At 43.5% G+C, this 26781-nt stretch overlaps 1 protein-coding gene across 1 annotated transcript in view; it reads left to right on the top strand.

Moving 5' to 3' along the window:
- Positions 1-19433: 19433 nt before the first annotated feature.
- PLCH2 (phospholipase C eta 2) overlaps positions 19434-26781 on the top strand; it is a 124291-nt gene continuing 116943 nt past the window's right edge. Inside the window, exon 1 of the mRNA XM_056795979.1 lies at positions 19434-19611. Coding sequence (XP_056651957.1) covers positions 19434-19611 — 178 coding nt within the window. The remainder of the gene's footprint in view (positions 19612-26781) is intronic.

Raw genomic sequence — 26781 nt, 5'->3', positions numbered from 1 at the left:
GGGGAAGGTTGGAGGAGGTATGGCTTTGAGGAGAAAATGGTGGATGAGTAAGAGGGAGAAGTCAAAGATGGTACTTGTGGACCAGGGGAGCTAGAATAATGGGAATGTCCTAACAGTGGTAAGGAAGTTTGGAAGAGGGATGGCTTTGAGGGGAAAATGGTGGATGAGTAAGAGGGAGAAATGAAAGATGGTACTTGTGGACCTAAGGAGGTAGAAGAATAGAAATGTCCTAACAGTGGTGAGGAAGCTTGGAAGAGGGATGGCTTTGCGGTGGAAATGGCATATGAGTGAGAGTGAGAAGACAAAGATAGCACTTGTGGACCTAGAGGGCAGGAAAAATGGGGGTGCCCTAACAGTGATGGCGAAGGTTGGAGGAGGGATGGCTTTGAGGGGAAAAGATGAGTTCAGTTTTGCACATATCGAGTTTTGAGAGGTAAAGATGGTTTCATTTTAAAAAATCTTTGTATCCCTGGGACTCTAAACATAGTAGACCTTAATTCAAATCAAATACTTAACAAGAACCAAGGATAAACATGAAACAGTGCCTGTCCTCCAGAAGTTATATTCTATTTGAGCATGACTAGGGGATTCTGAGTACATCACCATGTACATACAAAGTTATATAGACTGAATTCAGTTGAACTTTCCAGCCTGATCCAAGTGTAGGTGAAGGAATAGGAGAATTTTACCCCTTTAGCAAAGCCCTGTTTTTGGCAAATGGCTCTCTGAATCAGTCAAGAGGCACTCACTCCTTCAACTTGCCCTGGTTCTTTGGAAGCTTTCATTGTTCTGGCCAACTTCCCATCTTTTAAATGTGAGTTTGAATTGGATTGTGTGTACATGTTGTTGTGGCTCTCACTTCTTGGAGGAATAGCATTTTCTGACCCTATTAATACTCTCCTCTCTGGGCGACGGGCTTCACGCAGTGCCTTAACTGCCCACCATCACTCCTTGATTGCGGGCTTCGGTTCCATCAAGGCTGTTCATCCATCAGGAGAGATTGGCTTCTTGTCTCTCTGGGAGACGTACAGGATTCATTTTCCTTCATACTAATGCTCTGTGGCTTGCTAATTCAATTCCATGGCAGAAAATGTAAGGCCGGCTGGTTTTAAAAATAAATAAACGAGAAGGTGGGTGTTTGGCGAGGGGCAGCTAATTGGGTTTCAGTGCTCCTCATCTAAGTGATTAAATGGAAACCAGTCGGGTGTTCATTATTCTTGGCCCCATCTCCAAAAATGAGTGGAGTTATTCTTAGCATTCACATGCTGTCTCCTCAAACCCACGCCGACTCCTAGCTTTTCTGGGGCATCGATCAAACAACAAACACATATTAAGCTCCTACTGAGTTCAGAGTCCTATGTTAGGTGCAGATGCAAGGTTTAGATGGCCCCAGCCCTTCCTTCCAGACTGATGCTCATAGCCTCATATACTAAAATCCAACAAATGAGCTTATGAAGGGTTTTTGTCCTTTCGATTGCCCAGTGCCAAGGATGATACTTGGCACACAGCAGGTGCTTGAATTGAATTCAGTCAATCAACAGAATCCTGGAAAGGGTATTAGCTCTACAGTCTAAGGACATGGGTTCAAATCCTACCTTTGCTACTAGCTACCTGTAAGATCTTGGTCATGACTCCTAGATGTCAGTTCCTTATTTGTAAAATATAGGGGTGAAAAGAGGATCTCGAAGGCCCCTTACAACTTCTAAATCCAGATTCTCTTATGATAACGCATTTAAAATTTTTTATTTCCTTAGAATTTTTATTTTTATTTTTTATTTTTTATTATTTTTATTATATAAAAATATATTTTTATATAAAAATATATATAAATTATTTATTATTTTATTTTTAAACCCTTAACTTCCATCTTAGAATCAATACTGTGTTCCAAGGCAGAAGAGTGGTAAGGGCTAGGCAATGGGCGTTAAGTGACTTGTCCAGGGTCACACATCCAGGAAGTGTCTAAGGCCAGATTTGAACCTAGGACCTCCCATCTCTAGACCTGGATCTCAATCCACTAAGCTACCCAGCTTCCCCCAAATAGTTTTCTATGGTTATATGATTAAGCATTTATTAAGCAACTCTTGTATGTCCAACACTGTAACAATTTGAATCTGAGTTAAAAAGGACCTCAGAGGTCTAATCTAACCTACAATAATGCCTACTATAACATCACCAAGACATGATCATCCAATTTCTACTTGAATACTTCCAGAGACGGGGAACTCACCACTCGTAAGACAGCAAATTCCACTTTTTAGATAGCTCTGACTGCTAGAAATTCTCATTCTATCAAGCTGAGATTTGTCTCTCAGTGCCATCCATCTTTCCTGATTCTGTCTTTTGTGAGAAGACTGGATAGAGGAGTAAAGTGTCTAAGAGACTACGCCCCCCCCCCCTTATCTTATGTCTGAAGAAGCTGAAGCCTAGCAAGCTAAAGTGATTGATTTGAGGGCCCATAGCTAGGATCATTGATTTAGAACTTGAAGGGACTTCAGAAATCTTCTAATCCAAACCCCTCACTTTACAGAGGAGAAAATTGAGGATCAGAGAGGGAAATGACTTATTCAAAGTCATTCAAGTAGGAAGAGCTGGGATTTTAACATAGATCTCTTTTTAAAAAACCCTTACCTTCTGTCTTAGAATTGATACTGATTATTCATTCCAAAGCAGAAGAGTGGTAAGGGCTAGGCAATTGGGGTTAAGTGACCTACCCAGGGTCACATGGCTAGGAAGTATCTGAGGCCAGATTTGAACCCCAAACTTCTTACCTCAAGACTTGGCATTCTATCCACTAAGATATTGAGTTGTTCCTTATCTCCTTTTCACTATATTTTCTATTTCTTTATGAAATAACAAAGGTCTTCTCAAATGCACTACAGTGCCCACTATATCATTCTGCTTCTTAACCAGATATAATTGCTGCCATGTCCTGCCCATGAGAGCAGACCGAACACATCTTCTAATGGTCTGGCATCATCGGGGTTGGCCACTAGTCCCAGATGTTCCTGAATCCCTGGGGTAGCTTATTCCTGCACACACTATCCTATCTCTGTCCAGCTCCTTCCTTCCCTCCTTTCCCTGGGGGAAGTCCACCTTTCTTCTTGACTACCTTCTGGGCATGGTTAAGTCAGGAATCTGTTGTAAAGAGAGAGAAATTGGCACAGTTCCATTGAAAAAACCTGGAAATGCCCAACAGCCGCAGAAAGTGTAGGGGTCTGATTGGAAAACTAGCATTGAATATGTTACCATGTTCTTCACAGTGAGTGAAATGCCAGGCAGTTGGCATGTGGCTGAGCATCTTGTTTCTACTCACCCCCAGCCATGGTTCAGGGAAATTTGAACCTCTGAGAGGGGTTTTGGTGTCTGTCGTTCTTAGAAGGGAGAAAGAACCAGAAGGTATTCCCGTTACTATACACTTTCATAGTTTGATTCAGCAGGATACTTTTCTAAGTTTATTCTCCTTCATTTTTCCAGTCAAACTGGCAAAATTGATATTCACCTAAGCTCAGAATGTCTTCTGTGCCCTTGCCCAGTCTGTTCCCCTCCATGCCTAGAAAGCCCTTCCTCCTCACCTTTGCCTCTTAGGATCCCTAATTTCTTTCTGAGCTCAGTTCAGGCTTCACCCTCTGTGTATGGGAAGCCTTTAATGGAGAGAGCGCCTTCCTTCTGAAAAGTATCATGTAAATGTTATTGTTCAGTTGTTTCTGTCTTGTCTAACTCTTTGTGTCCCCATTTGGGGTTTTCTTGGCAAAGATAACTGCAGTGTTTTACCATTTCTTTCTCAAGCTCAAGACATATGAGGAAACTGAGGCCAACAGGGTTAAGTGATTAGCCCAGGGTCACACAGCTAGTAAGTGGCTGAAGTTAGACTTGAACTCAGGCACTTCTGACTCCAGGCCAAATGCTTTTATTCACTGTGCCACCTAGCTCCCATAATGTGTATACTTAGCTGTTTATATGTTATATCCCCTCAGTAAGAGACTATGGGGTGCAGTAGAGAGAGACCTAGCCTTAAAGCCAAGAATAGCAAAATTCAAGTCTTACCTCTGATTCTCATTGACTGAAAGCCCTGGAAAAGTTGTTTAGTCTCTTAAATAGTCTATTGTTCACTTTTCAGATGAGGAAATTAAATAGAAAGATTAGACCAGTTGTCTGGGTCTTCACAGTTATCCAGGATCAAAGAACCCAGTTCTTAATCCTAGTCTGATTTCTTTCCACTAAAGAAACACTATTATTTTAGAATCAAATTTTCCTTTGGGATTTGAATTCTTCTCCTCCACATGCATTTCTTTCTTAATTTCCAAGAAGACTAATTTAGATTAGGCTCCTCCCTATCCTTCCTGGTCTCAGTGCCCCCTAGGGAAATCTCCAGGAGATAAATTGTCATTTACCCTAAGATAGAACTAGTTAAGAATGCTCATAGAGAAGCAGCTAGGTAGCAGGATGGAAGAGTGTCTGGTCTGAACACAGGAGGTCCTGGGTTCAAATTCAACTTCAGATACTTCTAAACTAGGCAAGATCCTTATTCCCAATTGCCTAGCTTTTACCATTTTTCTGACTTGGAACTGATACTTACTATCAATTCTAAGAAGATAAGGGTTTAAATTTAAAATGAGTAAGAGAATTTTTTTAAAAGTTCATAGACTGAGTTAGAAGTAGTGTCTCAATCTAAACAGTCCAGTACATACCTGAATAGTCATCTCTTCTTCAGCATCCTAGGCAAGTGGTAATACTGCCTTTCCTTGAAGTTCTCCAATGAGAAGGAAGAACCCACTACTTCCTAAGCCCTTTTTTAGACAGCTTTAATCGTTAGGGAGTTTCTTCCACATTCAACCTGAACTTGCCTCTTTCAGTTTTGGTCCACTTTTATTGGTTCTGCCCTCAGAAGTCACATAGAGGAAGTTGAATCCTTAAGATATCCCTTAAGATACTCAGTGATAGTTGTCATGCCCCCTCCCTTGAGTCTTCTCCAGAGTAAACATTTCCCGTACCATGAGCCTACCATCATATGACATGACTAAAGGTCCAATACATGATCAGAAGTAAATTCTTGAACTTTACTTTGTGTTTTGGTTTGACTTATTGTGTTTACATTGTTTCCCCCAGTAGAAATGTAAACTTCTTGAAGGCTAGAAATGTTTCATTTTTGTTATTGTAGTCCCAGAGCCTACCTTGCCTACTACCTTCCACATGCTTCAAAGCATCCTTGAATTAAATTGGATTACATCTTGTTGCCCTCCTCTGCATATTCTCCAATTTATTAATGTGGAGCCCAGAGCTGAACACAATATTCTAGTGGGGTCTGACTGGGGCAGCCACACAGGGCTGTGCCATGATTCTTGAACGCTCTGCCGCTGATCACATTCACTTTCTCAGCCGCCATATTAAACTTTGCTTGGACCTGACTTTACAGTTCATTAAAACAGTTCATTAAAATCTTTTTCAGGTAAATTGCTCTTGATTAGTTAATTAATAAGCACTTATTAACCACCAATTACCTTCCAGGCACTGTGCTGACACATGGACAGCAAAGACACAAGTCTTGTCCTTGTGAATTTGAACGCCCAAGAGTCAGGTGTTCCATTAATCCTTATACAATGTCATGTCATTCATTTTGGTCCATGGTTCTAGTCTGTTTGTACCAGAGTGTTATTGAGGGGCTGTGGTGCTCAGCTTTAATGATCTTTCCCTTCCTTCCCCACCCCACCTTCCCTCCCAAAAGAGAAGAGACTTGATTATTTATGAGAGGAATTTCCTAGATCTTCTCTGCCTGCATGTAGGTTTGGAACTTGAAGGACAGGGAATGAGGTTGGCATCTTGAGGAGGTAACTTGGGCTTTTCCATGGTAAAAGAAGCTGGTAAAATCTTTCAGGACTTGGTCTATTGGGATTCTTCCACCCTCTCTGTGTTGCCCAACCTGGCAGATGCTGGGAACCGGAGTGCACAATCCAGCCTGGGGATGGGGGAAAAGTTACTGAGTTGGAGTTGGAGTTTCCAGGATTTCTCTCTCTGAGCTAGGAGAGGGAGTGAAGGGGTGGGCAGACCATTTAGCCAAGGAGGTCCTTGGTGGCCAGTCTAGAAGAGCCTGAAGTGAGTGGTGGGAACTCTTTTTGAAGGGTGGGATATGACCGGGTGATTCCAGCCTCCCACCTTGGGGTCTTGCTAGTTAGACATGGAGCAGGTAGAAGCCTATGAAGCTGACTCCTCTGCTTCTCCCCCTCCTGGCCCTGTGGCTGCCAGTTCCAAGGAGAAAGAGGCTGTGTTGTATCCTCCACTGGGAGTTCTTATCTAGGCAGGTCTTATCTAGGGTCTGTATGTACCACCATGGAGCTTTGAGAGTCTGCTATGTGGTATAGAGGGTGATGAGCAGAGAAGGGAATTGCTAGGCCAAGCATTCTTAACCAGGGGTCTGGGTACAAAATCTAGTGGGTCCATGAACTTGAATTGGGGAGAAACTATATCTTTATGTTCGTTATAACTAATTTCCTTTGACTATATTATCTTTTCTGCATTTAAAATCATTATTTCCCAAAGGGGATCCCAGACTTCAGCAGACCAACAAGGGCTCCATGACACCAAAAACCTTAGGAACCCCTGCCCTAGGCCATTGTCCTTTGTTATTAGTGAAAATTCTGATGAAATGAATAAAGCATGAAGCCCAGCCAGCCCTGAATTCATCATTCTCATTTTTGGATGGAGTGAGTCTTCTGGCTTCATTCCTCAGGGCTTCTAGATTTTGACAAAGGGAGTTACAGAGGGCATTACCCAGGTAGCCATCCCAAAAAGGGACATTAAAGAGTGGGGGTGGGGAGCAAGGGTGGTTAGGGGCAGCTGGTGTCTGTCTGTTTGGGGGAAAGGTCCTTAAAGTGGAAAGCGTGTTCGTCAAAACAAATCTCAAAGCTTTCACAACGTGCCATATCAGTCTTGGAAGAAAGCCTAACAGACCACTTTGATCAAAGTTCCCATTTGACAGAGGAGAAAACTGAGACCCAGCTAAGGCAATAGATTTGACCCAAACTCACACAGCTAGTGGGAGGCCAAGCCTGGCACTGAAATCCAGGCATTTGGATTCCCTGTCCCATGTACTTTGTCTGTTTCCTGAACTTGGAGATGGTGGAGCCAAAGGATGGAGAAATAGCTATTGGGAAGGAAGAAGGATCTCTGATGCTACTTCCTCTCCTCCTGCTTTCCCTGGCCAGAGTTTCCCCAGCCTAAATCCTCTGACAGGCTGGTGCTGAAGCCAGAGTTATGGATTAGCATGTAGGAGGATTTGGGATATTGGTTAAACGTGGGTCAGGAGGGGGTGGGAGGGATTTCCTATGTGTAGTCCTTCCCTTGCCCAGGGCACTTGTTGTAAAGCAGAGGGCTCTGGCTGTTTCTCTGAGCTGGGCTCGTTCTTTGTGACCATCATCAGAATGGGAAGAAGACTGGGCCAAGCTACAGCATCAGGAGAAGGAAGTCCAGCCAGGCACGGGAAGCTGGAAGGTTGACAAAAGCCCTCCCATCCCTCAAGAGTGGAGACAGGATTGGGGGGGAACATCTGGTACCCGGTGCCCTGACAGGCAGTGTGGCATACATGCCTGGGCAAAGGAGGATGCAAAAGCCTTTTGGGCAGTCTCTTGGGATGCTCTGAGAGATTCCAGACACTTGCTCATCCGTCTGCTGCCTTCGGATAATGCCGGTGACTTTCAGCAATCTAGAACAGATGGGACCTGTGTTTGGTAGCAGGAGGAGCAGAAAGGAAGTCATCTAACCTGAGACCTCTCCTCTAAATTGGGGGCAGATGTGAAGGTTTCTTTTAAGAAGACATTGGAGTTTTTGATGGAGCCTTCGGGGAGCATGGCAGCCTTTGACTGGGGGACTCAATGAGCTTCAAGGTTGAGTAGGTGCCAGCATGATTCAGGGCAATTCCAAGGAAGGGAGCGGGATGGTGCACCTGCTGGCCCATCCTTGTTGTCTTATCTTGCCTTGGTGACTGACCTCCCATCCCTTTGGCCCAGCTGGGAGTGGTGGTCTCCTCCCTTCCCGATATGGCTCTTAGCAAGTCTCCTTCACACCAAAACAAGGGAACGGTGGCCCACTTGGCAAAGGAGTTCCTCTGGGTCGGAGGGAGCATCGTGGTTTCCCCGAAGTGGAGACTAGGTTACCTCGGTAAGAAGGGGAAAACCCAGCCTCCTTGGGCTGAATAGTATGGGGTCATTGCTTTCATGCAAAGTGAAGATCTCTAAATATATATGGCACCTTAGGGTGGGTGGGGTGCTTTATGCACAATACTTCAATTGATTTAAAGCTTTGAGGGTTCAAATATCTTTGCTTCATGTTCCCAGAGTGTGTAGAATATTGGAGAATGTCAGATCCATAGAACTAGGGTTAGTGACAGCACTGTGTAAGGATTTCTGGTATGTGGCTACAGATAATAGTATTGATGATGAGGAGGAGGAGGATAAACATTTATATAGTGCGTCAATATTTGCAAAGTATTTATGAATATTATTTTATTTGATGCTCACAACAACCCTGGGAGATAAACGTTATTATTATCCCCAAATTATAGTTAAGGAAACTGAGACAGGCAGAAGTTAATTGACTTGGCTCAGGTCACACAACCAATAAGGCAGCTTTTGAACTCTGGTCTTTTGGCTCCTGACCACTTGACTCCTGGCTTCCTTGGGGCAGCTAGGTTGTGTGAAGTATATAGAGCCCTGCGCCTGGAGTCAAGGAGACCTGAGTTCAGATCTGGCCTCAAACACTTCCCTGGGTAAATCAATTTAACCCTGTTTGCCTTAGTTTCCTCATTTGTAAAATGAGTCCAGGAAGAAAATGGAAAACCACTTCAGTATCTTTTGACAAGAAAACTTCAAATGGTATCAGAATCAAACACGACTGAACAACAAATCCTTCCTCACTCCAAATCTAGAATTCTATACACTCTAACACCTTGAGATCAAGGGCTAGGAGGGATCTCAAAGGCCATTCAGTCCAACATGTGATTTTAGAGATGAGGAAACTGAGGCTGAGAAGAGAGATGACTTTTCCAAAGTCATAAGTGATTAAGTATCTAAGGCAGGATTTGAACCTGTATTCTCTAAACTTACTATTCCTTCCACTCTACCTCATTGATTCCTATCAAATGTCTGTCCCTTTCAGCCAGACAGACACCTGGTTCGTGTTCAGAAATGGGATGATATTTACATTCTTTGGTGTCATTTAACAATCTTGGTCTTCTCTTTCCCGTCTCTGGATCCATCATCCATCTTGGCTCGCCTTACTCTTCTCATCACCCTCTCCTTGGGCACATTGTTCTTACTCTGAGGTTTAGGCAAAATGCAGCTGTGTGGAATCTCTGGGTTTACAATTTGAATTAGGCATTTAGGTGGCACAGAGGGTAAAGCACTGGACTTAAAGTCAGGAAGACCTGGGTTCAAATTTAGCATCAGACACGATCTGGCTGTGTGACCCTGGGTAGGTCACTTCACTTCTGCCTCAGTTTCTGCCTTAGTTGTAAAATGAGGATAATAATAGCACCTACCTCTCAGGATTGTTGTGTTGATCAAACAAGATAATATTTGTAAAAAGCAATGGGTTCAAATCAAGAAAACATGTAATGCCCAGTGGATTTACGTGTCGGCTATGGGGGGGGGAGGAAAAGAAAATGATCTATGTCTTTAACGAATAGTGCTTGGAAATGATCAAATAAAATATATTTTAAAAAAAAGGAATACAAAAAAAAGATAATATTTGTAAAGTCCTTAGCACAGAGTCTGGTATATAGTAGGCATCTAATAAATGCTTATTCCTTTCTCTTCCCCTTCAACTCCCATCTGCAACCTCATTAGCCACTGTCATGGGACATAGATTTAGAAATGGAAGGAATTTTCAAAGTCATCTAGTTCAATCCTCCTCATTTTACAGATGATGAAACTGAGGTTTGGCATCCCAAGAGAAGAGTATAGCTTTGATGAAGGGCTGGGTTTGAAAGAGACGGAGAGGAAAGCTGAATTTCTCAAGAGAAGGGGCCTGGGACTTCGTACCCCCATAGTGCCTGTCCCTCCACTGATCTGGCCCAGGACAGCTTTTAGACTAGCCAGTCTATTTCCAATGGCAATTACCACTTGCCGAACCTTGGACATTCTTCAGAGCAGATTTCCCCAGAGAGAATTCCTGATCCCCCTGGTGAATATAATCCCTGGGCTTATCCCAGCCTTACTAGGGCCATTTCGATATGGTTCATAGTTTCCAATATATTTTTCACAAATTGGATTTTTTTCGTGCAGCGTCCAATTGTCATTCTCTACTCCCCCCACTCAATATATGTGACTTTTCCCCCATTCTTTCCTTCTTTGAGTCAACATCTTGAGTTTTATCTTAGCCACCACTAAGCCTTGTGTAGAAAATGGAATTGCTAAGCTTCAGACAGGGGGTTAAGGCTGGAGACTCCAGGGTTTGGGCTGTAGGGAAGCCCTGACTCCTTTCTGGGGGACCCAGAAGAGATTGCCTTCCAGGGAGATATGAGAGGACAGTTGGTTGGGGTGGCCCAAATACCAAATACCAAATACCAGACCAAAATAGGTCTGGAATCCTGGGAAAGCTTTTTTTGTTCTGCAGTATTGCCCTGTGTACTCTTGTCTAGAGAAATGAATTGTTGCTTGCTTGAGAACTTTTCTCAGATTTAGGAATGATGGTCCAAATTGTAAGAATTGAAAATAGAGGGAAAAGAAAGTACCAAAACCTATAAAATCTCCTTTAATCTTGGCTCAGGCTATTTCTAGCTTGGGTGGGTAGCTCTATGAGGAGAAATCAGGGACACGCAGTGGTTCTTTGCCTGGGGTTCACAGACACCCTCCCTCCAGGGGTCCATCAATAGATTTTCAGATTTCCGTGAACTTGGATAGGAAAAAAAAATTAGACCTTTATTTTCAAGGCCCCTGGTTCTCTTTTATAATTGCTTCCTCTACTTTATCTTCCTGTCTCCTAGTGAATGCCCATCACTTTGCAACCTGATTCACATTCAGATGGGAGGATGTCTTGAAACAATTCTGGTAGTCAGTCTCTCTCCTATTCCTAGACCCACTCTCCATCTTGTTTTGCTTTTATCTTCTCTTAGATCTCTCCTTGGGTCACACCATTCTCACTCAGACTTGGGGAACCCCCAAAACTCACATTGAAAAATATGATCCCCCCAAAAGAGTCCATAGATTCCCAAGATTACCCAAGGGGGTTAGATACAGAAAAAGATGAAGAACTCCTAGAGGAGAAAGGGATGGACTTAGTCTCAGAAGATATAGTCACAAATTTTGAGCCAGCTACTTCTCATTCTCATAACAAACATTTAATAAATGCTTATGGTGTGGTGGTATTGTTGAGTTATTTCAGTCATGTCTGACTTTGTGATCCCTTGACAAAGATACTGGAGAGATTTGTCATTTCCTTCTCCAGCTCATTTTACAGATGAGGAAACTGAGGCAAGCATGGTTAAGTAACTGGCCCAGGGTTACAAGCTAGTAAGCGTCTAAGGCAAGATTTACTTATGGTGTGCCATGTGCTAGATGCTGAAACTACAAAGACCAAGAAGTCATCCATGCCTGCCCTCAAGGAGTTTCCAATCTATGGACTAATAATACCTGAAATTTATGTAACCCTGGAAGGTTGGTGAGGCATTTTAGCCATCTGAGCCTCACAATCAGAAGGTGAGGGATATAGGAGGAATGGTGACTAGAGAGAGCATAGGAAACTCCTAGATGAGGAAACTCTCTCTCTCTCCCCAATGCATTTTAATCTTAGAAAATCTCTAAGAGCACTCAGCTAATATGGCAGAGGCAGTACTTGAACCCAGATCTTCCTAGCTACACAATAAACTACCTCCCCATTTTTCCGATGACAACACCGAGGCTTGAAATCCTTACAAAATTTGTCCTGAAGCTTCTTAGCTAAGTGTCAAAGAGAAAATTTGAACCCTGGTCTTTTTGACTCCAAGTCCAATGCTTTAAGCCAGTCTCCAAACTCTTGGGCAGGTGGAGGGGGTTTAATAGACTGACTGTCTGCTTTCTCTTCAAACTGACATCCTATGCTACTCGGTTTGATCCTGGGGAGTGTGACTATCTCATTTGGATTGCCCCTCTGGCCAGAGTGGGGGTGGGAGGGCTCTTTTGTCCCGGCCCCCTCTCAGGATCACTAGGTCTCTTAGCGGTGCCCAGGCTCAACCCTGTGCCCAACCTTCATTATCATGTTATTATATGGAAAGTTATACAAATTGAATCAGCTCAGCCAGCAGCAGGGGGATTAGACTTGAGCTACAATCTACAAGGAGATTGATTTGGTTGTTATGGAAGCTGCTCCTCTCCACTGCCTCCCCTAGCCCATTCCCTTTCTCTCCTGGGGGCTGCATAGCCTTAAGATGTGACCCCTGAAGACCTAGTTTAGTTCCTGCCACTCTCTTTGGGCTAGCTGTGTCCATCCTTGAATTGGGGTAGGAATGAGAAGCCATCTCCATGGAGCCCTGTTCATAAAGGTTGGTAGGGTCAGGGACTCAGAGCTGGAAAGGACATTGGAGCTCATCTGGTCCAACCCTTTCATCTTACAGATGGGGAAACTGAGGCCTCGTAAATGGGAGAGGTTTGACCACACTAGTATTGAGTGGCAGATGCAGATGTCAAATTCAGACCGATTTCTTGATTCCAAATCCTGGATTCTGAGAAGGACAGAGCTGGTAGAAGCTTTAGAGCATGACATGTCAAACTTAGATCGTGGAATGTGAATTCAAATCAACAAGAGTTTCCTGAGTCTGTACTATGTGCCAAGCACTGTGCTAAGAGCTGGGGATACAAAAAGGCAAAGGATAGCTCACTGCCTGTTCCAGGAGACAATCCACAAACAGTTAGGTATAATTAGATATATATTCATATAGGACATCAGAGCTGAGAAGAACTTAGAGATCCAATCACCTAGTCCATCCCTGTCTTTCACAAAGAAGCTAAGGTTCAGAAAGGTGGACATCCATGACCACTGAGCTAGTGAGTGTCAGGGTAGAATTTGAACCTAACATTTACAAGCACTTTATAAATATCTCCTTTGGTCCTTCTAACAACCCTAAGAGATGGTGCTATTATTACTCCGATTTTACAGAAGAAACTGAGGGAAATTTATTTGCTCCAATCAGTATCTGAGGTTGGATTGTGAATTCAGGTCTTCCTGAATCCAGGCCCAGCACTTTATCCACTTCACCATCCTAGGGAGCAGGATAAGAGTTGGTCACTGCACACTAGCAATCTAAGATGGGACAGGATACTTCCTGTGACGGGGCTAAATGAGAGATGCAGATAGTGAGGACTAAAGGAACTCAGAAGAGGGAGAAGCCACTGAGGAGTAAGAATTTCTAGGGAAGAGTTCAGTGAAGAAGTAAGCCTTGAAGGTAGGTAGGATTTCCCAAGGTGGTAAAGAGAAGGAAATTCTATGCTACTTGGGTTTGATCCTGGGGGGTTTGCCTATCTCCATTTGGACTGGATTGGATGCAAAGGAGAACAGTTAGTGTTAAGTGGCTAAGGAGGAGAACCTGTATCTATTGGGCTGGAGAGGTAAAATTTATTCCCAAGTGGGAGATACGCTCCCCTACCCAATGACAGCATAGCATGTAGTTTCTTTGGGACAGCAAGAATCTGTGACCAGGACAGACAAAATGCTTCCCTATTTACTCTTGGACTAGTCCTTCCATTCTCATCTTCTGGGTCCCAGCAGGCTAGTAGTGACTTTCTTTGAGTGCTCATTGCCATTGAGGTTTGAGAGATAGGGAAGAGGAGTTTTTGGCTGAACACCTTCTTTGGGAAACTGTCCCCAATGCGTCTTAATTTCAGTGCCTTCCCTCTTTTAATTATTTGGTTATTTATCCCATTTAGAGAGTTGGGTTTTTTTAGTATATATTTACATGTTGTCTCTCCCATTAGATTGTAAGTTTCTGGAGATCAGGAACTGTCTTTTGCCTCTTTTTGTATCTCCAGGACTTGGCACAGTGCCTGAAATGTAATACATTACATAGGATCTTAATAAATGTTGACTGATTGATTGACCTAGAGAGCAGAATTATCTTTTAAAGATGGTGTCCCCTCTAATCCTGGAACACCTTAGCCTCAAGATTCTCTTACTTGGACTCATTGAACCTGAGGATACAGAGAAAAACTCTGATAAATCTAGACCAACCTTTCTAACCTTGTTTCATAGTTTCCCATCACTACACCTTTGTCCAGGCTGTACTTCATGCCTTCTATATACTCTGCCCTTCATTTCCACCTCCTGGATTTCCTGGTCTCCATCAAGACTCAACTCATATCTCCCCTTCTACTGGAGGCTTTTCCTAGTCCTCCATGCTGCTAGTGCCTATCCCTATCAGAGTATCTTCCACCTATCTATCTATGCATAGCTATTTCCATGTCACATTTCCTTCATTAGACTATAAACAACTCTAGGGAAAGGTGGGTTTTTTTCCCCTTTATTTGTATCCTGAGGACTTAACAGAGTGCCTGGTAGGTAAGAAATAACTTCATACATCCTTGTTGACTTGGCATGGAAGGAATCTGTGGAGGTCACTTCATTCAAGCCTCCCTCTCCTCCATTCATAGACTCAGATAGAAGAAAAGTGACTTTCCTGAGGTCATACAAATTGTATCCGAGATGAGATTTGAAGCTAAAGCTTTTGTCCCAAATCTAGCTCTGTTTTCACTGCCCAGCATCATCGCCTGCTATTCTCCTTAATAATCCTCTACTCTCCAATTAAATTTTTTGTTGTTGTTTAGTGGATTAGTCCAGTCTGACTCTTCATGACCCCATTTGGGCTTTTCTTGGCAAAGATACTGGAGTCATTTGCCAAGACCAATTAAAATTCTTCCAATATACTGTTCTGCCTTCCTGTCCTTTCTGTTTCCTCTCTCTGAAATGCCCTCTTTTGTTACTATCTATCAAAATATTCCCTTTCTTTCCAAGTCCTGCTCAAATCACATTTCAAGCATGGTATGGTGTAAAGAAAACCGAATTTGGAATCAGAGGGTCCAAATGCTATCTCTGCTGCTGTGTGACCCTGGAAGCTAAGAATTCAAGTTTAATTGAAGGGGGACAGCTAGGCAGCACAGGAGATAGAGGACCAGGTCTGGAGTTGGAGGGCCCGAGTTCAAATGTGACCTCAGACACTTCCTAGCTCTATATCCCTGGGCAATTCACTTAACCCCCTTGCTGCTCTTTTGTCTTAGGATTGATTCTAAGATAGAGAATGAGGGTTTTTTTGTTGTTGTTTATTTATTTAATTAATTGATTTAGAATATTTTCCCATGGTTACATGACTCATGTTCTTCCCCCCCATCCATAGCCGACACGCAATTCCACTGGGTTTTATATGTGTCATTGATCAAGATCTATTTCTATATTATTAATATTTGCACAGGAGTGATCATTTAGAGTTAAATCCCCAATCATATCTCCATAGAACCATGTGATCAAGCAGTTGTTTTTCTTCTGTGTTTCCACTCCCACAGTTCTTCCTCTGGATGTGGATAGTGTTCTTTCTCATGAGTCCCTCAGAATTGTCCTGGGTCATTGCATTGCTACTAGTAGAGAAGTCCATTACGTTCGATTGTGCCACAGTCTCTGTGTACAATATTCTCCTGGTTTTGCTCCTTTCAGAGAATGAGTTTGCTTGTTTTTTTAAATCTAGGGGGCAGTTAGGTGGTTCAGTGGATTGAGAACCAGGTCTGGCAGTAGGAGGTCCTGAGTTCAAATCTAGCCTCAGATATTTACTAGGAGTGTTACACTTGGAAAATCATTTTGCCCCTGCCTCAGTTTCTTCAACTGTAAAATGGAGATAATAATAATAGCACCTACCTCCCAGGGTTATTGTGGGGATCAAGAGAGATTCTCTATGTAAGACATGCTTTGCACACTGAGTCTATTAATACTGGTAGAAGTAATTGGATGATGAGAGGTGAGAGGAGTTACTCAGAAAAGACTGCTTGAAAGAAATTACATTTGGAGCTTTCCCAGAAAAGGTAGAAGATAGGATAGGATTCGGGGTTGTATTTATCATATTCATAAGCTCCTAGTCGTGGAGTGTGGTGGGTGTTACGGGGTGAGGCAGGTCTCAGGGGCCTCTTAATCCTACCTTTTCATTTTATAAATTTATAAAAAAGGTGTGTGTGTGGTGATATCGATTTAATTCAACCCCTTTTCCTTGTTTTTGAAAAACACTTAAATTGTTTTTATATTGCCTTGATGTCTGACTATTTCCATCCTTCCTCCCCCTATGAAGCAAGTTATCCTATAGCCTCTTCCCCACCCAGCTGCCCCCACAGGGAAGGGAAGTGCATTTTTCACATTTTTTCTCTGAGCCAAACTATAATCTTTTTAATTTTACAAAGGGGGAAACTAAGGCCAAAAGCTGGCAGGTGGCTTTCCCATGGTCATGTACAGACCTGTAAGCCTCCACTCCAAGGAGAGCAAAGAGCTCATGGACCTCTGATGGAAAGTCTTGTTGTCTGCCAGGGCTAAGGAAGTGCCAACTGCCTCCAAGAAGCTGGGTACCCTGGTAGAGGGGCATCAGGGAGCACTTGCTGAGGGCCAAGCCCAGGCTCGGCTGTCCTCTGGGGTGTGCCCACCATCCGCTTGGCAGGGCGAACTCCACACTGATGAAGGCAGTCCCCCGGTAGCCCGCTCTCGCTGTCTCAGCAGCTGCTGCTTTGTGAGTCCGACGTGTGTGTTTAATAACCTTTTTGCTGTTAATTTTTAATGTCTCCGCTGTCCTGAGTAACAGCCTCATTTGAAAGCAGTTTGTACTCGAAAATGCCTTTCTGAATTATTTATAGAAGGATGGCTCAGTCAGCAAGACACACTTTTTAGGGGGAGAAGGAGGAGGCAGCTGGTGTAGAGCAGGAAAAAGTAGGAATTTAGAACTAAAGACCTGGATTCGAATCTAGTCACTACGCTGGTCACTCAGTCAAAGAAGAGGCAAGTGCTTATCGAGGACTTACTAGATGTGAGGTAGTGTGTGTGCTAAACCCTGTTAATACAAATAAAGACAAAAAGGATCACAGAATCAGAGCAGGTGGGGAACTTAAAGGCCAATGAGTTCAACTTTCTAAATTTTATAGTTAAAGAAACTGAGGCAAACTGAATTAAGTGACTTCACCAGGATTACATAGCAAGTAGGTGTCTGAGGTAGAATTTGAACCCAAGTCTTCCTAGGTAGCACCATAGTACATAGCATGCCAGGGCTGGGATCAGAAAGATTCCGCTTCCTGAATTCAAGTCTGACCTTACAACCTTATCAGCTGTGTGACTCTGGGCAAGTCACTTAACCCTGTTTGCCTCAGTTTCCTCATCTGTCAAATAAGTTGGAGAAGGAAATGACAACCTCTCCAGTATCTTTGCCAAGAAAACCCTAAATGGGGTCATGAAGAATCTGACACAACTGGTTTGCCTCAGTTTCCTCATCTGTCAAATGAGTTGGAGAAGGAAATGACAACCTCTCCAGTATCTTTGCCAAGAAAACCCTAAATGGGGTCATGAAGAATCTGACACAACTGGTTTGCCTCAGTTTCCTCATCTGTCAAATGAGTTGGAGAAGGAAATGACAACCTCTCCAGTATCTTTGCCAAGAAAACCCTAAATGGGGTCATGAAGAATCTGACACAACTGATTTGCCTCAGTTTCCTCATCAATCAAATGAGTTGGAAAAGGAAATGACAACTTCTCCAGTGTCTGCCCCCAAAAAAACCTAAATGGGATCATAAAGGATCTGATATGACTGAAACAACTGAACAAATCCTCAACTGAATTATGGTTTATAAATTAAAGAAGCTGGGTGGCACAATGGATAGAGTTCTGGGCCTGGAGTCAGGAAGACTCATCTTCTAAGTTTGCCAGACACTTATTAGCAGTGTGAACCTAGACAAGTCATTTAACTCTGTTTGCCTCAGTTTCCTCATCTGTAAAATGAACTGGAAAAGAGATAGTTGATAGGAGAAGAGCACTGGGCTGTGGGCATTGCTGTTACTAAATTCTGGGCAGACTGGGATTTGGGGAACATTGGGAGACTTGGAATCCCCTTCCCTCTGCCCCATTCCAGAGAATGGTTTGGGTATGTAGACTCGCCTGCCATGGACCGCTGCAGATAGGAGGTGACACAGGCATCTTCACTTTCATCTTCTTAGAGATGCTTAGCGATAGAGAAAGCGGCTTCTCAAATGAGCAGAATCAAAAAGCCCATTGAACTGGGAATGGGGAGATCTGAGTTCAAAGGTTAATGGGGATGAGAAGAGATATCAATACTCTTTCTCAAATGGGATGTTGGGAAGTAATGAGATAATGGCTCTAAAAGTCCATTGAAGTTTGCCACCAGGGGGTTGTTTTCTCCACTTTCTCAATGTGGAGTGAGATGGGAGGGAGAGAAGGGAGATGGTGAAAATAAAATGTAATAATAATTTTAAAAAAAGAAAATACATTGAAAAATGTTCTGTGTTAGCTAAATGTAAAGAATGATCTTCACCACGGTATGCAGAAGGAACTTCATCAATTTATCAGATTCCCAGTGTGGATTCTCCCTCCACCAATGCAGATTGGCAATTGATCTACAGCTGCAGCAGCATCACAAATATTTATGTAGCACTTACTATGTGCCAAGCTTTACTGTGCTAAAGAGCTCTGGGAATTATCCTCATTTTACAGAGGAGGAAACTGAGGCAAACAGAAGTTAAGTGACTTTCCCAGGCTCTTTCCACTGCACTACATTAAAGTTTCCAATGCGTTTTACATACATTCTCATTGGAGAGTTATGTAGGCAATATCTCCATTTAAAAGATGAAGTGGGCGGGGGGGGGAAGCTGGGTAGCTCAATAGATTGAGAGTCAGGCCCAGAGACGGGAAGTCCTGGGTTCAAATATGGCCTCAGATCCTTCCCAGATGTGTGACCTTGGGCAAGTCACTTAACCCCCATTGCCTAGCCCTTACAGCTCTTCTTCCTTGTAACATAGTATTGATTCTAAGGTGGAAGGTGAGGGTTTAAAAAAAAAAGACTTGGAAGGTCAGAGTCAAAAGAGGCCTTAGAAGTCATCTCACACTATCATCTCATTTTACAAGAAGAGAAACAGAGGTCCACCAAGGAGAAGGACCTTATAAAAATGAATGCGTGTAAGAGCGTTATCTGAAACCCGGATATCCAGACTCAGAACCCATTTACTTGGCAGAGGTTTAGGCCTATATTCAGTCAGACAGCCCAAGTTCAAATCCTATTCTCTTCTACTAGTTGTGTAACTCTGGGCAAATCATCTCACCTCCCAGCCCTCTGTCTTCTCCTCTGACACAAAGGAAGGGATTGGAGGTAGCTGATCTCCAAGGCGTCTTCCTGCTCTGAAGTCTGTGATGCTATAAAGGTGAATGCTTAAGCTTACACTGAGCTGATGTCTCCCCTCTCTCTTTTTGTGTCTCTAGTGGAAAGATGCATCAGTTCCATGCAGGCTGGGACTCAGATGGTCAAGCTCCGAGGTGGTTCTAAAGGCCTAGTCCGCTTCTACTACCTAGATGAGCACAAGTCATGTATCCGTTGGCGGCCATCACGGAAGAATGAGAAGGCCAAGAGTAAGTATGGGGTCCTCCTTTCAACTGGATCAAGTTGATGAAGAATTCTAGGGAAGTGAATCTCCAGCTTCCTCCTCTTTACCATCTTCTCTCCAACACACTTAACCTGGTCATCCCTGACATTTACCCTGCCATCCAAGTGGGAATGAGGGGGCATATATCCTGAGAAGTTCAAGCAGGGAACTATTCACAAGGGAAAGGTTCAGCCCTATAATGGCGGGCTTGGCCAACTCTTGGGAAGTAGTTGGATTCTGCAATATGATGCGTCTTCTAGCTCAAGAACGTTAGATCTCGATAGAAGAGGACCTTAGAGATAGTCATAGATTCATGGACTCCAGTGTTGGAAAGGACCTGAGAAGCCCTCTAATGCAACCCTTTCTAAGTTTATATGAAGAATCCAGGGCCCAGAGAGGCGAAGGGGCTTTGCTCATCTCCCAACCAACAGCAGGCAAGGACAGTGATGCTTTTGTAATTGTATTCCCATTGACTAAGACAGTGCTTCACACATAGTAGGTGCTTAGTGAATGCTTGTTTGAAGTGATAACAGTTAACTTTTCACAGTGTTTTGTTTGTGAAATGCTTTGTGTTCATTACCTTATATGATAATAATAGTTGACGAAAAAAACACTTTACCTTTTTTATTTATTTAAATTTAAATTTAATTTAAATTAATTTAATTAAAGTAAATTAAATTAATTTAAATTTAAATATTGGTTCTAAGGCAGAAGAGTGATAAGGGCTAGGCAATTGGGGGTTTAACTGACTTGCCCAAGGAGTATAAGAAGCAAGATTTGAACCAAGGACTTCTCATTTCTAGGTCTGGCTCTCTATCCACTGAACCACCTACCTGCCTCAATTGTTGATTATTCATAGTCTTCTGTTTATAAAGTGCTTTATATTCCTTATGCTATATGAGTCTCACAATAACCCCATGAGTTAGTCACTACAGGTAGAATGATCCCATTTTAGAGATAAGAAAACTAAGATTCAGGGAGGAGAGGTATCAGTGAGTGCCAGAATTGTAATTTCAATCCAGGTCTTCCTAACTTCAAGCCCAACATTCATTCTACTTTACCATCTTAACACTTTTTTGTATCATATACTTTTGAGTAGTCTGGTGGGGCCTCTGGGCTCCTTCTCAAAAATCATACTTTTTTCATTTTTTATTGTCACACAAAACACCCTTCCATATTGGTCACTGTTGTAAGAGCACACTCACACATAACCAAAACCCTCATATAAAACCATAAATACACTGATGTGAAAGGCGACTCCAACAGCTCTTTCTCTGGAGGTGGAGAGCCTTCTCCGTCATGAGTCCTTTGGGATTGTCCCAGATCATTGCATTGCTGAGAGGAGCCAAGTTGCAACAGATAATCGTCCTCCAATATTGCTGTTACTGTGTGCAATGTTCTGCCGGTTCTGCTTATTTTGCTCTGCATCAGTTCCTGCACACCTTTCCAGCTTTTTCTGAAATCATCTTATCATTTCTTATAGCACAATAGTATTCCATTATCAACACGTACCACAATTTGTTCAGCCATTCTCCAACTGATAGACATCCCTGTAATTTCCAATTCTTTGGCAAAAAGAGCAGGTATAAATAAAATAATCTTATTTTTAAATGCATAAAACACCTAGGATTACCAAAGAAACCACTAATATGGAAATAGCAGTTCTCAAAATACTTATTTATTTATTCTTTTTATTGTCATGCAAAACACCCTTCCATATTGGTCACTGTTGTCAGAGCAAAGTCATACATAACCAAAACTAAACTATAATTACACTAATGTGAAAGACATCTCCAACAGTTCTTTCTCTGAAAGTATCAACATGTTTAAAAGAAAAACTAGGCATGGAACCGTGCTATCCCGTGCTTACCTCCCAAAGCTAGGTCTAGAAGCTAGGCTTCAGGAGTTTGGTGTTGACTGAGTCACTTCAAGAACTTGACTTGACCTTCCATTGTTTCTGCTTAAAGGGTAAGACCAAGTGGCCTAGTAGGAGATCCCTTCTAGCTGTAAAATAATATAGCACACACACACACACACACACACACACACACAGTGCCCTCCCATACAAAGACAGAGGAAGGATGAGCAGAAGCACTTCAGGAAATAGTCAATGGATTCTTTTATTGCTTAAGCAATGACTGAGCCAGTTGAATTTCTAAGTGTGAAGAAATAATGAACACAATAAATGTGACTCTAGTTAGGACAGGATTAATTTGGAAAGGAGACCTGAGAAAAGAGTGTTTTGATTTCCACACTTAGAATTTAGAGAATGCTTGGCTTCCTTCCAAGCTGGGCTCCAGCAATAGCTTTCTTTTTCTTGTTTTTAAAGTCTTTTCCTTCTATCTTAGAATTAACACTAAATATCAGTTCTAAGGCAGATGAGAGGTAAAGATTAGGCCATTAGGATTAAGATGAATATTTGCCCAGAGTCCCACAGCTAGAGAGTATCTGAGGTCAGATTTGAACCCAGGTCCTCCTGACTCCAGGCCTGATGTTCCATCCATTGTGGTACCCAGTTACCCTTGAGCAATAATTTTCACCTGAGACTTTGGTTTGCTGATCCTCTTTCTTCAATTGTTGGTACCCTCTCCCTCTTCATCAAACCTTTGAATGTATTTACCTGTGTCCATGTTGCATGTACCTTGCTAGTATGTAAGCTTCTAGAGGACAGGAATGGTTTCATTTGGATCTGTGTATCCTTAGCATCTAGCATGATGCCTTGGTTGAAACCTGATTGAATGGAATTGTCATTGAATAAGTGACTATAGCTTCCTTGGACTCTTAGAATCCTACTTCCTTCAAAGCTCAGACTACATGCCATCTGCCTTTCCTGATCCCCTCCCTCTGAAGCGAGCACCTTACCCTCTCCTCCCCACATTACCTTCTATTTGTTGTATCCATGCACTTAGGTATAAAGAGGTGCATGTTTCCTTCCTCCATAGATTGGCAACTCCTTGAGAGACTGGTTCATTCTTGCCCCTGAATCATGTAATTAGCATGTAATTGGCACTTGATTAATTATAAACATTTCCTACCTTGAGGACAGCTAGGTTTCTCAGTGGTTAGAGCACCATGCTTGGAGATGGGAGGTCCTGGGTTCAAATCTGACCTCAGACTCTTCCTAGATGTATGTTCCAGAGTGATTGCCTAGCCATTATGGCTCATCTGCCTTAGAACTGATACTTGGTGGGGTAGCTGGGTAGCTCAGTGGATTGAAAGCCAGGCCTAGAGACAGGAGGTTCAAATCTGACCTCAGACACTTCCCAGCTGTATGACCCTGGGCAAGTCACTTAACCCCCATTGCCTAGCCCTGACTACTCTTCTACCTGGCAACCAATACACAGTATTGAGTCTAAGACAGGAGGTAAGTGTTTAAAAAAAAACTGATACTTGGTATTGATTCTAATATATAAGGTAAGGGTTAAAAAAAAGATAGCACCCTTAAGCCCATTGCCCAGCCCTTACTACTCTTTTGCCTTGGAATCAATACTTAGTATAGATTCTAAGATGTAAGGATTAAAAAAAAAGTTTTTTCTCACTAGTGATCTGGGTTCTTCCAAGCTCTGAGCCTTTTTATTTCTGCCACAATAAAATTAAAGGGAGGTTGGGCTAAGGGAGCTCTGTGGCCTTTTCCAGCTCTTAAATACGGGACATAATTCTATGTTCCTGGTGTGGAAACTCCCTCCCATTGTGAAGACTAGCAATTTGTCTGTAATTTAGTGTTTCCTGGGTGCCTCAAGAGGCCAAACAACTTGTCCAGAGTCCTCCAGGACTAGTGGTTAAACTTAGCTCTTTGACTCTCAGCCCTCTGACCTCTCAGAGGATGTGACATGGATATGATGTGAAGAAGCCATTTTAGGAGAATTGCTTTGGGTGTTCAGAGCAACAAAACAAGACCTCGGTCTGCATTGTCCTCTTTCTGCCTGCTCCCAGTGAGGGAGGGGAGGGATGGAAAGTGGCAGCTCCGAGCCTGCCGGCCCCCTACCCCAGCTCCAGCTCTACAACCCCCTGGCTTAGCAAGGAGCCAATTTACAAGTTGCTGGTGCCCACTTCTCATTACCATCCTCCTAGAAGACAGAGCAGAGCTGGGCACATAAGACTAGTCATGCAAGTCGAGGAGGAGGCTGAAATTGGCCCCAGAGCTTTCTAGGATTCCCAGCCCCCAAACCCTCCATTTCCACCATCCTCCTCCCCTGCCTCCACACTCACACACATGATTCAAGCTTCAGAGGAAGAGAGTTCAAAGGAAAGCAAGCAGATCAACATTGTCTTACAGAGAAGCTAGGGTCAAAAGGGGCCAGTTAGCTTCCTTTTCTAAGAACTTATACTCAAGATTCTAACATTCAGGTATAGGAAGAGCCAAAAATGAATCCAGCTTTCAACACAAGCCCTTAGGCTTCTTAGAAACTAGATGTCCTTCCCTGTCCTTCCCTTCTTGTCCTCCCCTTCCCTGTCCTTTCCTTCCCTACCCTGTTCCTCCTTCCCTGTCCTTCCCTGTCCTTCCCTGTCCTTCCCTGTCCTTCCCTGTCCTTCCCTTCCCTGTCCTTCCCTTCCCTGTCCTTCCCTTCCCTGTCCTTCCCTTCCCTGTCCTTCCCTTCCCTGTCCTCCCCTTCCCTGTCCTTCCCTGTCCTTCCCTGTCCTTCCCTGTCCTTCCCTTCCCTGTCCTTCCCTGTCCTTCCCTTCCCTGTCCTTCCCTTCCCTGTCCTTCCCTGTCCTTCCCTGTCCTTCCCTTCCCTGTCCTTCCCTGTCCTTCCCTGTCCTTCCCTGTCCTTCCCTTCCCTGTCCTTCCCTGTCCTTCCCTGTCCTTCCCTGTCCTTCCCTGTCCTTCCCTGTCCTTCCCTTCCCTGTCCTTCCCTTCCCTGTCCTTCCCTTCCCTGTCCTTCCCTTCCCTGTCCTTCCCTTCCCTGTCCTTCCCTGTCCTTCCCTGTCCTTCCCTGTCCTTCCCTGTCCTTCCCTGTCCTTCCCTTTCCCTTTCCCTTTCCCTTTCCCTTTCCCTTTCCCTTTCCCTTTCCCTTTCCCTTTCCCTTTCCCTTTCCCTTTCCCTTTCCCTTTCCCTTCCCCTTCCCCTTCCCCTTCCCAAGACTGTCTCTTCAGTTCCCCTTTCTTTCCTGAGACTTACAATGTTCCTTGTTTCAACACTTCCAGAATCTATGATTTCATCTGTGAAGGCCTGTCCTTCACCATCCCTGTTCACAACTCCTGACTCAATAGAGGTGTTGAAAAGTATTTAGGGCTGAAAAATCCATCACCCTGAGGTCAGTCTCCTGGGAAGTCAAATCCTCCAACCCAGCACTTAGCACAGTACCTGACTCATAGTAGGCTTATTAACTTGACTCAAATAGCAGGCATACAGCCCAACAACAAAGCTCTACAAGACTGACTGTCCTTAAGCCTGTACTTCACTTCCAAGAGTCCTCCAAAGAGGGCTGCTAGGTGGCTCAGTGGATAGAGCATCAAGCCTAGAGTCAGGGGGACCTAGATTCAAATCTTGCCTTAGATACTTCCTAGCTATGTGACCCTGGGAAAGTCACTTAGCCCTGTTTGCCAAGTCTTTGTCTTATAGTTGTTACTAAGACAGAAAGTAAGGATTTTTTAAGTCCTCTAAAGATTCTTACCATGCCATGCTTTGAGGAGACATGAAACTTAATACGATGGACAGGCCACTGGACTTGGGATTCTAAAGAGCTGGGTTCAAAGCTTGTGTTAGACACTCCCTAAACAGCTGTGTGACCCTGACCAAAGTGCTTCCAGAATCTTAGGACCAGAATCATATAACTGAAAGGGACCTTAGAAGCCAACTATTCCAGTTCCTTCATTTTACAGATGAGGAAACTGAGGCTCAAGGTGGTTAAGTGACTTTCTCAAAATTACTAAGGTAGTGACAGCAGCAGGAATTTAAGCTCAGGTTTTCTACTATATCTCCCAGAATATGGTGGTAGAGTCGGGTAAGCAATTTAATTCAAATTTCTGCATTTACTCTTGAGTAGTAGCATGTCTAGAGTACTGGGCCAGAAGTCAAGACCTGAGTTTGAAAACTGTTTTAGCTTCTCACTAGCTGTGTGATACTAGAGAAGTCACTTGTGAGCCTCAGTTTCCCCCATCCTAAAATGAGGATAATCATATGACCTATCTCCCAAGGGAACTTAGCAGACTTGGAAGACTTCAGAAATGTTGGCTGTTACTCAATGCCTCCAGGACCTCGTTGGTGTGGGCATTTCTCTGTGAACTTCATCATAGCCCATCTTCCCCTTTGCATCCTGTTTCTTCCTTATCTTTGTTCTCCCAGAGATCCCTCCACAGACAGTACATCATCTGAACTGCAGGACTTCCTCCCTTTATATTTCAGAGACATGGTATAACAGCAACAATAACAAAAAGAGTTCTCTTGCCCCTCAAAACGTGGGACTTGTAATGACCCTTACTAGAACCTGGGCTAAGATTAGAAAAAGTAGCTGCCTGGAAAAACATAAGAGTCATCCCTGGGCCTCAGTATTCCTTGTTGTTGGAAAATGGATGGCTCCCCTGTTATCTTGGCCAGGAGAATTACATGTCCCTGAAGAGGAGATTTATGTGGGGACAGAACTCAGATGATAGAATTGTTTTTTACTGCTGACTTGTCTAGTCTCAATTTTCTTTCTCTCCTTTCTGTCTTCCATCTTTCTCCTCTCCTCTCTCCTCCCTTCCCTCTCCTCCTATCCCCTCCTCTCCCCTCTTGTCCCCTCCTCTCCCTTCCTCTCCCCTTCTCTCCTCTCTTCTCTCTCTGTCTCTTTCCATCTCTCTGTCTCTGTCTGTCTCTGTCTCTCTTTCTCTCCCTCTTTTCCTCCCTCTTCCCTCCCTCCGCACACTCATCTTCTCTCCATCATGTAACATTTTATCCTTGCCCCTCTAAGAATATGCAGTCTCAACTTCTTGGCTAGGGCAGCTCCTTCCCCCTGCCCCAGGAGCCATAGAGCAGAGGCAGCCCAGCTATATAACATCTCATGCCAATCACTCTGAAAAGAGACCTGGCATCTCTTGGCTGGTCAGGGAGGGTGCAGAGCTGGCCTGCTTCTGCTCTGCCACCTATCCCTTTTAGCATAGGGCTTTCCTAGGAGAAAGGTCCGGTCCAGAGGCTGAATGTCTTCTCTTTCCCAGACAGTTGTGTCCAGAGATTCTT

Source organism: Monodelphis domestica, chromosome 4 (genome assembly GCF_027887165.1).
Source record: "Monodelphis domestica isolate mMonDom1 chromosome 4, mMonDom1.pri, whole genome shotgun sequence".
NCBI classification, from domain to species: domain Eukaryota; kingdom Metazoa; phylum Chordata; class Mammalia; order Didelphimorphia; family Didelphidae; genus Monodelphis; species Monodelphis domestica.
This window is presented reverse-complemented; position numbering and strand designations above follow the sequence as displayed.